General features: G+C 38.9%; 1 protein-coding gene across 1 annotated transcript; it reads left to right on the forward strand.

Moving 5' to 3' along the window:
- Window positions 1-2,556: 2,556 nt before the first annotated feature.
- On the forward strand, window positions 2,557-9,791 carry VPS26A (vacuolar protein sorting 26 homolog A (S. pombe); the record flags this gene model as incomplete). The annotated part of the gene is made up of 8 exons (XM_010017106.1): window positions 2,557-2,706; window positions 4,470-4,542; window positions 5,471-5,627; window positions 6,108-6,272; window positions 6,738-6,844; window positions 7,934-8,002; window positions 8,526-8,668; window positions 9,475-9,791. Coding segments are annotated over 8 exons (978 nt in total), but the record flags the coding sequence as incomplete, so codon positions are not given.
- Window positions 9,792-11,504: the final 1,713 nt, after the last annotated feature.

Here is an 11,504-nt window from a genome sequence, read left to right on the forward strand (position 1 = left end):
AAACAAGGTTTGGGTGTTTTTAATATAACTTATGAATTAAGGCTTGGGATGTTTCCCCAGCTATTCCGTCCTCACATGTCTTCACCAGGACGGGGTTTAGTCATGGAACTCGGCTTCCATTTTTCCTACACAGTTGCTGTCGGGGAGGTTTTGGAGAGAGTGCATGTGATAGTCCTGAAAACATCAGTAAATCTTTCAGCAGTCCCTTAAGGCAACAATTAAAATGACAGTAGTTGGTAGTAATCCTTCAGAGCTGGTGAAATAGCGGCCACTTTGTGCTTAGCAGGCTTGGCCTAGGCAAAGTGCTTGGTGTGCTGTGATGTATAGGTTAAAAAAAAAAAACACCATTATTTTAAAGAATCGGCTAGATCTGGTTTTGAAGCATGTGGATTCTTTAATGTGTTGGACATTTTAATCTGTTGGACATGCAAAAACTTTTTAGTGCTGTATGTGAAGCCGAGGCTGGGATTTCTGCACTGTTGATCAGCTGCTGGGAGTCCTTCAAGTCTGTTAGTACAGCCATTCAGTCACTTAAGGACTGAATGCAGATTGATTTTTTTTTTTGACCCTGATGTAGCAAAATTCTCAGTGTCTGTCTTTTGCATGAAATCAAGAACATAGCCTCGTCCTTGGCTAGCTTCTGAAAACCTTAGTTCTCCTCGTTTTCTTAAGCTGTATCATAATAAGCCATATGACGGCTTCTTAAAATATTCTTGTTTTGCAGTTTCCTTGCAGCAGTATCTTGGATAGCAACTGGAAGAGATACTAGCTGTTGATTTCTTTATTCCATATGTTGTTGTCCTCTCTAGATGAGATCATGGCTAATCTTTAAGGGGTACAGTTGAAATATTCATGCACAGTGTCTTGAGAATCACGTTACCAGTGTTAGGTCTGGCTTTCTATTTTAAATGATGGTAGAGCTTCATAATTTGGAAGGTACTGTGAGAGCATCTTGTATGATGTTTACGTAAAAGTAATGTGCTTCCATGTTTAGTCTGGGGAGGGGGTATAAGGCTGATCTGGAAAATTAAGTACAGTTTCTAAGGAAAAATAAGGGCATGTTCAACAGGAGCTTGTGACAGTTCTTATTGAAACTTTATTTCTCCTTTCCCCAGGAGCCAAAAATCAAGAATAGTTCTAGTGTGGAGTGATTTTAAAAAGTAAAAAATTCTTTTATCAGCAGTTAACGCAAATAAGGTAATGTGCTTGGCAGAGACTTGGAAGGCAGTTTGGTGTTATATTTGTTGGTCATCTCCTTCTTTCCTCTGGGAATGTGAAGTAGCTATAACTGGATTTCAGTTAGAGTTCTATACATTTTTGTGGGTTGAACTAGGACTGCTTGCTGTCTGAACTCATAGCAAGTCAGTTTAGTTTTGTATGAATTGGTGTTTTGTAGCTGAAGCTTGCACCACATCTTTGCTTGAGTTGTAGGAGTAAGCAAAAACTCAGTGTTCACTCTGCTAAGGAGTATTGTTCAGATCAAACTTTTCTTCTAGACTTTTTGCTATTAATGCTACATTTCAAACTTCAGGTTTCCAGAATGTGTTGAAATGTGTTTTCACTCAATTTTTGATATTAAATTGATGAAGTGAGAATGACTATTTCATATATACCAAATTCATACAGTTGAAGTGGATGCTGTTGTTGAGAACATAGTGTACTTTCTCCAACCCCCCTGAAAATTGTACTGAAGTAGCGTTGTCTGCTACAGTACATCAAAGCAGATTAGTGCCCAATTCTTAGGAGAAAATATTGACTTTTGTTCTTATCTTGTTGAGTTTCCCATAGAGCCACTAACATGTTTTGCAGCTTCTTGTAAGAAATGTTTGTGCAAGGTCAAAGGATGAGCTCTCCTAGTTTCTTGTGTTTGGTGCTGGTCAAAAGTTCGTGTCTAGGGAATGCTGTTGTGAGGTGAGGACAAACACTTGATGCTTATAATGGATTGGTGCCTGGAGCAGTATGACAGGTAAACTTGTAACATCCACTCTATCTGATGGCAGAGTTGTGTAGCTAAGGTAAGCTGCATGTAGAACCGCTGCCTCTTGAACCTGTTAGGGCTCTCCTCATTTGCTAAGACTACTAAAGGGTGTAGTGAGAGGCATCAAATAAAAATCCCTATTCCCCTTCACTAACCAGGAGGATGCTTTAGGACTTGTATTATATCCCCTTTTGTCGTTTCTTTTCACTCTACTTTGCTCTGTTACTTGCCTTACTTCTGATCATCCCTGTTACTGCTATTTATGCAGTAAGTTTAAGTATTTGTTCATATTTTAGTGTAGGAGTAATAATGGTAATTATGCTGTGTACTTTTTTATAAATGCTCTATTTTGTAAGAGCTGTTGTTGCTTGTTACTGACCTCATTTCAGTTATCTGTGAGGTGAACAACTGTCTTTTTGTCATTGCTATTTCTTGGGTCTCTAATACATAATGGCTTTGTAACTTCATGGGAGCACAAATGATTTTTTCCCAATGTATAATGTACAGCTGCAAGTAAATACCACATGTTAAATGGTGTGTCCACTGTGTAGTAACTTTTCTATTCTTTGTTATTCCAGAGCTTTCTTGGAGGCTTGTTCAGTTCTGTTGGTGAGATTGATGTTATTCTTAATGATGCTGAAACACGAAAAACAGCAGAAATCAAAACAGAAGATGGTAAAGTAGAAAAGCATTTTCTCTTCTATGATGGTGAATCTGTTACAGGAAAGGTAAATCTTTTTTTAAAGTAAATATTAATACTGTACTGTCTCTGGCATATGAGTGCATATAAGAAGGTAAATGAAAAACTGATATAAGCAAGAGCTGCAATTTCAGCTTGTGTTATTATTCAGAGAGGAAACACTGTTGTTTTCCTATATGTGTGTTTTTTACCTATAGTCATTCAGGCAACTGGTAAAACTGAACATTTTACTAGTTTTTTGTTTCAGGTCATCTTGTGTTTGTAAATAAGTTGTTTTGTGCAACCATGTGCAATCCTATCCTTGCTTCTGACAAGCAAACTATTCCAGACTGGATCTGAACTGCTTCCCCTTGAACTCCAAAAGCCATAACCCAGCTGTGTAACAGTAGTTTTTGGCTGGCACAGCCAACTTGCTTTGCATACCCTGAAGCTAAACCTTGTGTTTCATGCCCTGAAGTGGTTTATGGAATTGCATCAGACTGGTAACACATGAAGTTGAGCTGGCTGCTGAGTCAACAAGATTTTTTTCTTGTCGGGGGTGTACCTCTGTGTGTGTGTGTGTGTGTGTGTGTGTGTGTGTGTGTGAAGAGGATGAGGGACAACAGCTCCTTGCCATCACTCTGGTTTTACTGAAGCCATTCTTGCTCTCTGAATGATTCTGTTGCAATTACTTTTCCTTAAAAAAACTTGATCCAGATATTGGGTACTGAGATTGACTTCCAAATATCTAGTTCAGTCTTGACTGACCTGTTGTCACTGGGCATCTTTTCGCTCTTAAGATATCTTTCCATGCTTTCCGTAAGATCTTGGTTTTCTAGAAAGATCCTTTCAGGGATGTGAAACTCTCACACGATGGGCCTCAAAACTCAGGAAACTGAGAAAACTAGCTTTTGTATGTTCATTTGCCTGAGCACTTCTCGCTTGTTTTGGTGATGCCTGAGAGGTGCCTGATGGTAAAAGGTGTTAGCCTTCTGGCTAACAGAAGCACAGTGGAATAAGGAGGTCTGGAAGACTAGTAATTTATTGGACAACTTCCTTCTATGTCTTTCCTCCTTTTTACCACAAAGATAAGTTATTCAAGTGGTTTACTTCCTACTCTAATATCAACAGTATACTGGGTTTTAAGGTACAGGAATTTCTCTAGCCATCACTACCTTGTAAGAAAACATTATATATGATTAATATTTACATGTTTCCATAGAAAGTAATCTTATGGAACTTCTTCTTGTGAGGTTAGGTCTGGTTTTGAGAATCAAGTTCACAAATGAAGGTCTTGATAGTAGGTTTCATTATCTGTTATTTTTCATTGACTTCTCTAACAGCAATATGTGGCTGTCTGCTGAGGAAGGGACTTAGGTTCACTTGACTTGAAAGGAATGCATCTTATGGCAGTTCTTTTTTGGACTTCCAAATGTGACTGTCAGAAGATGGCTTCAAGCTTTCTACCTTCAAAGATGGCAAGAGGGTCACAACTGGCTTATGTGAATTCTGCTTGAGGTCTAGCTGGGATTCTTAATTTTGGGACTAAAGGGTTTCAAGCTTCATTATAAATTCAGGCTTGTGGATGATTAGATTTTTCTTAAATGCTTTAGTGGTGCCTTCATAATGCTTAATTTCATAACCAGCTGTTTGATTTGGTTGCCTTCAAGCTCAGGTAGCCCTTTTGAGAAGAGGTCTCAGTTTTCATAGGCATATAGTAATGTTTTTCTTCTTACTGGGATCATGTATTACAGTGAAGTGTTGGGAAAAAATGTAACTGGTGGTTTGTTTATTTGTCTTTTCCCTTGCTAGGTGAATGTTTCCCTTAAGCATGGGAAGAGACTAGAGCACCAAGGAATTAGAATTGAATTTGTAGGACAAATTGGTGAGTTTAAAGCTATAAAGGGGATATTGGGTGTGTGTGGTTTATGGAACTTTGTACTGTCAACAGTTTGGCTCTAACATTGCAAATTTTATCAAATTAGTTGATGAAGTGCCAAAGGAAGATTAAATCCTTATTTTAATACAACTAATGTACTGATTTGTGCTACTCAAAGTCACTGGCAGGGAATATATGTACATGTGAGAGAACTGGGATAGTGAGCATTTTGTCTGTCAGACTGGTTAAAAGTTTGACTAAGAACCACTCGAGACTAATGTTTTTCTAACTTTATAAGTTTTTATCTTGTTGAGAATTGCATGGCACAGATCTAGGATGAATTATAATGACACTGGTCTGGAGACAGGAGGTGCTGTTGCTGTGAAACTGCTGTGTCTATGCTTATGTATTAAGAACTTGTTTCCAAGTGGCTGACTTAGACGAGTGGTTGTAATAAACCATTTGACTGTAGACTAGTAGTGATAGCAAATCATTCGATAGGTGGTGTTAATCTGTGTGAGACCAGCTGGGATTGCTGGCCTATCCTATATGAACCAGTCTTGATGTTGCTTAGGTTTTGTGCCTTCAGCAATAAATGCTGAAGCTAAAATCAGGCAATGCTAATTACAGAGATTTACAAGAAGTACTTATTAAAGCTAGCTAAACGGTCATTTAAAAAAAATGCCATGCTAGTGAAGCTTCAAGTATGTGTTCCGTTTGTTGCAGTTAGTTCTTTAGCAATGCTTACTGTAGGCTGCTGAAACTGAAGATAACTTAGGAAAACTGGATACAATATTTGGTCACATACATGTGGCTTAAATCAAATTAATTGATTCTGTTGTCCTCTCCTACCTGCTCCTGCCAAAATAGAGGCAGTTTTGTTTGCTAAAAATAAACACTGAAACATGTTTTCCTTTAACTTCCTCAACTGCAGAGCTCTTCAATGACAAAAGCAATACCCACGAATTTGTAAACTTAGTGAAAGAACTGGCCTTACCTGGAGAACTGACCCAAAGCAGAAGTTATGACTTTGAGTTCATGCAGGTTGAAAAGCCATACGAATCCTACATTGGTGCCAATGTCAGACTGAGGTTTGTAACTGTTAAACTGCCTCTCCTTTCCTCTCCTGTGGAAAATTTGTAATTTAGCAATTATGCTGCCCCTTCCCCTTCTTCCTTCTTTAGGATTTCAAATCAGACATATAACAGCCAATAACTAGTGTGCCTTGAGTAGACTTGAGATTGTGTTATAATGTAGCCATTTCTACTTTTTTGGAATTGCTCACTGTTGTTTTTATAGGTAAAATTCTTTCAATCAAGTGAAGATGGTCCTTGTCTCTCCTTTAAAAAAAAAATCAACAACAACAATAATAGAATTCCCACAACTAACCAAAACACCCCCGTATTTCTACCTAGAAGTGTTTTGTCTTGTGTTTTGGTGTCTTACTCTTTTCTGCTTAGTCTTGAGAGTGTACTCTTGTTTTTTCAGCCATCACCTGTACTTCAGAACATAAGGGGTTTTACTTATGTAATTCTGAATAATTATGGCTAACTTGGTGGCTTTCTTCCTAGGTATTTTCTGAAAGTAACGATAGTGAGACGGCTGTCAGACTTGGTGAAAGAGTATGATCTGATTGTTCACCAGCTTGCTACGTACCCAGATGTGAACAACTCCATTAAAATGGAAGTAGGCATTGAAGACTGTCTTCATATAGAGTTTGAATACAACAAGTCAAAGTAAGTGTCACTTAGAACAAAATAAATTGAAATAAGTATCTTGGGGATAAAAGGGTGGAGTACATAATATTTGATGAACAATCTTGGCATCTGGAGGCTTAAAATATAAAGCAACATTTTCAATTATTGTGTTGAGCTGTTTGGTTATTAATTACACAGTGATCTTTTCTGAGGAATACTTGTCTGTTCTGCCTTCAGTACTAATAGCAAGGTCACTAGCAAATATTTAAGACTTGATTCTGCATTTATGCTTTTTCTGTGTAACTACAGTACTTCCTTTACTAATACTGTGATGATGGAAAGGTGCTTATTGCACTGGTCTGGCTGAGATGCTTAGCTCAGTGGGGAAGTAAGCTCTAAACAGTTAACAAGCAGATAAGGTAACTGCCTGTATAACTTGTATTCAGGAAGGTGTAAAAAATGTGTTTATTCTTTAATTAAACCACCAATTCTATTCTTTTAAAGGTATCACTTAAAGGATGTGATTGTTGGAAAAATTTATTTTCTCTTAGTGAGAATCAAAATTCAGCATATGGAGTTGCAGCTGATCAAAAAGGAGATTACTGGAATTGGTAAGAGAAACAAAATCCAAAAGAAATGGCAACTTGTATGCTAGTTGAGCCTTATGCAAACCTGGAGAGTGAAATCAATAGTTGCAGCTTTGGCTAAACTAATGCTCTATGTGCTTCTTCCTCACTGCTGTTTGACTACCATTTGCATTCTGTGCTTTGGTAATCATACTTAGTAGTCAACATAGTCTGTAGCATTATCTTGGGATTGTGACCGTCAGGCTAGCTTCACAAATATGAGCCCTTGTAAATGGAACTTGGGCATAAATATGCAGCAGCTTTATCAGTCTTGATAGATAATGAACAAGGGAGAAGGTATGAAATGAATCTTGAAGACCCCTTGCCTCTGCAGAGATTAGCTTGTAAAGCAGGTTTGGTAAAGATTAGCACTGGTCTCTCGCATTCTAGAAATATGCTATTTTCAGTTGATCTAAAACTGATATGATGGAAATATCAAGAGGTTTTGAAGCAGCAATAACTTGAATATTGCAGATCAGGCTTGTACAGCCTGGAACTAGGAAGGTAGCAAGAGGCTATGGGTCATGACTTTATTTCCCAGTAGCTGGGGCCCCAGTGAGCTGTTTGTGTGGAGAACGGGAAAGCTTCCATAGTGATAGAGGAATGGCAGAGAGCTCTACTTTGTTATTGGCTTTTGTGGCTAAATTAGGTGCTCTCGTTTCTTCATCCTAGGCTCCAGAGAAAGATGGCTCTTGTGCTAGGTGATAAACCCGATTTCTAGTCTGATCATGGCCTAGCAGTATCAGTCGCTAGCACTGGCCACCCAGCTGAGTGGTTTCACAAGTCTCATCCCACATGCTTGTCTCTCTTATTTAATGCCTGCATACCCAGAGTTCTTTTGAAGTGCTAAATACTGCCTCTTTGTTAGTGTGGGGAGGAAAGAGTAAGAAATAGATGCTCTGCCTGGGAGAGGGTTTTGCTTTTTTTAGCTATGTGTAACTTGTATGCAAGACAAAGACAAAAAATGGAGTGTTGTGTAACTTAAATGCTGCAGAGTAGAAATTGCTGTGATAAAGCTTTGCAAATGTTTAAAACTGAAGCACGTGTTCTCACAGTGAAAACCTGTTTCACCAGGACCCAGTACCACAACAGAGACTGAAACTATTGCAAAGTATGAAATAATGGATGGTGCACCTGTTAAAGGTAAGAAACTGTGCTGGTTTTAAGGTAAGCATTTTGAGTTAAAACTGTATTTAAAAAAATCTGGAGGGGAAGAGATTACTTGTGTAGATTTTTTTCTTGCAGAAACCAAACTTCTTACGTTGCTGAAATGATAGTGGCTTTTCCTGTTCAAAGCAGATATTTTCATTAACTTACAGTATTTCACTTGGGATCCTAGTAATTCTTACCCTTACTTGTCTCTGGAAATTCTAGGACTGCTCCTTTTATCACTTTGGTTCAAACCTGCTTCCATGGTGTAGACCAGCTCTAAAGAGCTCAAGAATACTGATCCTTTTGTCTTGCCTGGCTACCATGCTTTGCTGAGAAAGTGTTCCCACTTTTGATTTCACACTTGCCTCTGTGCTGTGTTATGTTTGTGATGTTCTTTGGTGGGTTTCCTTTTTTTATTCTTTAGCCAAGGAAGGGGCACAGACAGTACTAGGGAAACTACCTTTATTTTGCATGTCTGAACTAATCGAAGCTCGGTGGTTTTTTTGTGTTTAAGGTGAATCGATTCCCATAAGACTGTTCTTAGCAGGCTATGACCCAACTCCAACAATGAGGGATGTGAACAAAAAATTTTCAGTGAGGTACTTCTTAAATCTAGTGCTTGTGGATGAAGAAGACAGACGGTACTTCAAACAGCAGGTACGGTCTGAGGAATCTTGTTGCAGAATTATCTGGGTGGTTGTACGTGCTGCTTTGAATGTTCAGCATGTTAAAAGCCACCTGTGCTTCATGTATGGCATAACCATTTCTGCTGGCGAGTGTACTGGAAGCTGTATAGAAAATGTTAGTTTGCAAAAAGTAGTCAAGGGGAATGATTGATACTAATTTAGCAAGTATAGGATGTTCAGTCCCATAGAACAACCTTGCATTGTGAATATCAGGGAAAACACTTTGTGAGTAAAATAAGCTACAGTTGCATTTGTTTGCTTGCTTGCTTAAACTACTGGATATACTGCTATGTGGATTAGGTCAGAATCTTCCTTTTAAAGAATAGTCAAGGCAATGTAATTAAATATGTTAAACAGAAGGTAACCGTGCCAAGCATGCAGTGGCCATGATGGATTTTGAGAAAAAGATTTTGAGATTGGATTTTGAGAAAAAGATTGGATTTTGAGAAAAAGAAGAAGAAAGCTTTTTAATACTTGCAAAGTTGAGAGTAGGGTTGTTAAAGAAGAGGTGACTGCTCAAGTAATAAAGATAAGCATTCACACAATAACAAATTACGTAAATTTACTTGTGTCATCTTTCTGTTACTTTCCATATATACTGCATTGTTCTATAACTAATGAGGATGCAGTTTTTGTGGTCTGTAGTGTTTTGGGGTTTGTGGTTTTCATCCCCCCCCCCCCAAAAAAAAAGTCTTTTTCTGTCGGGAACTTAAGGTACTTGATGCTGCTGACTTAATGGTAATTGGTGGTTTCAAAAGTGTTTGCTTCCTCAAATAGGAAATAATTTTATGGAGAAAAGCTCCTGAGAAGCTGAGGAAACAACGAACAAACTTTCACCAGCGATTTGAATCTCCAGAATCACAAACGTCTGCTGAGCAACCTGAAATGTGAACTTGTATAAGGTGAAAAACTTTGTGATGCTTCAGCAGGTTAAAGGTGGCAGCAGCCTGTGGGAAAAGAAGGCCAGAATTCCCATTACGACTGTCTTCCTTCATCTTGCAGTGCTGCATTTACCATACTACTAAAGCAGTCTTCAGTTAAACATTCAAGTATGTATATACATCTAAAATAAAGTGCTTTCTCAAACACTGGAACTTTCTTAAGCTATATTTTATACTGCACATTTACTTTTATTTGATAATGTTATATGCACTTGGATATGCATAATCTTAAATCTAATTATTTCCATGCATGGTAGGCTGGTATATTTGATTTTTGCTGATCACCTATACAATGTAGACTAAAGCATTTCCCTTCTCTCATGTTGTTTATTGCATGTTTCTTTCAAATGTTGCTTATTTCCATTTGTTTTGTTTTGAAACTACAGTAAGACACAATTGACTAAATCACACTAAAAGTCGAGGTTTACAGTGAGATTGTGTCCTAAGACACTTACTTGTCCTAAGACTTGTAATTACTATGTTAGACAGGGTTTAACTGAAACTGCATGTATATGCACTATGACTGTAACTGTGGAGTCTTTGGACACTTTACCAAGGTTTCTGAGAAGCTTTGAATCTGTCAGTAGCGAAGAATATTAGGAAGCATCTTTGCCCTCCTTCCCCTAATTCTCTCTCTGCCATACTTCTCTATGCCTTTCATGTGAGTCACTCCTGACTTTTGGGTGCTCGTTGCCTGGTAACCGGTGATGTACAGATGTTGTCATGATTTCACCTTCAGGTGGTGAGCGGGTAAAGTATTTGAAGGTAATTATCTCTTATTGATGAAATAAATGCTGGTAACATGGATTATTTTGCAAACACGTGAAACTGTGATTCCTCCTGGCTTCATGCTTCCACTGTCTTCAGAGTCTGTCTCTTCACTGTCCTGACAAGAGAGACAAAACGTCCTCAAAGGACATCTTCCTCCTAGTCCATCTGGGCCTGTTATGAGGGCATGCAAGCTCTTTGTGGTCTTCTGGAAAGGTATTTTGAAGCCAGGCAAGCCTTAAAAACGTTAGAAGCTTGTCTGGTACAGCAGATTGTTTCTCTTAATCATCTCATATGCATTTAGTGTTTGAAGAAATAGCTTAAAAGAAGTTAGTGTTCATCTATTCATAACTGAGCATGCAGTCTGTTATCAGACACATGACTTGGGCATGAAGTGAAGCCTGCTGTGTGGAAGGCTACTTGTGCTTGTAGTTCACTTGGTCTTTAAACCAAGGCTTCTCAACTCTGGTGCAAGTGTCATTGGTAACCTTACTTTATGAGTAAGTAAATAATCAAATTACATTTCTGTAAGAACTGTTTTATTACTGTGGCACTTTGATAAAGCAGACAAAGATGCTGTACTTTATGCTGGTATACTTCTAACGTGGGTATCTTTGAGAGCAAATTCAACTCCCTCATGTAAGTGCCTGTTCAGAAATTTAAAGTAAAAAGCCAAATATTTTCATGGTCACTTGCATGTTGTAATCGGGAAATGATTCCAAGAGATTTTGAAAACTTGATTGTACTTAACCAGCCTCAGACTGTGCAACCATGTGTAACAACCGGGAAACATACTGAGCTGCTATTTGAATTATTAAAACAGCTGTATTCTCACTAACATCTGGGTCGTCTCTGTTGATTGGCTCTGCCCTTTGCAGCCGCAGCGCGTGTTACTTCAGCATCCCCTTTAACGCCCGCCCCGGACGGCAGAGGGACACAGGTGCCCGGACGTGACGGGGGCTCCGGCGCCCTTCAGCGCCTCGTAGTACCGCGGCTGGTTCTTGTGCAGGCGCCGCCGTGAGGGCCGTGCTGCGCATGCGCGGCGGAGAGCGGTACGTCCGTCGCAGCTCGATGACGCGAGAGCACCGCGTCGCCACC

This window comes from Nestor notabilis, unplaced genomic scaffold (assembly GCF_000696875.1).
Source record: "Nestor notabilis isolate BGI_N333 unplaced genomic scaffold, ASM69687v1 scaffold36606, whole genome shotgun sequence".
Lineage (NCBI taxonomy): Eukaryota > Metazoa > Chordata > Aves > Psittaciformes > Psittacidae > Nestor > Nestor notabilis.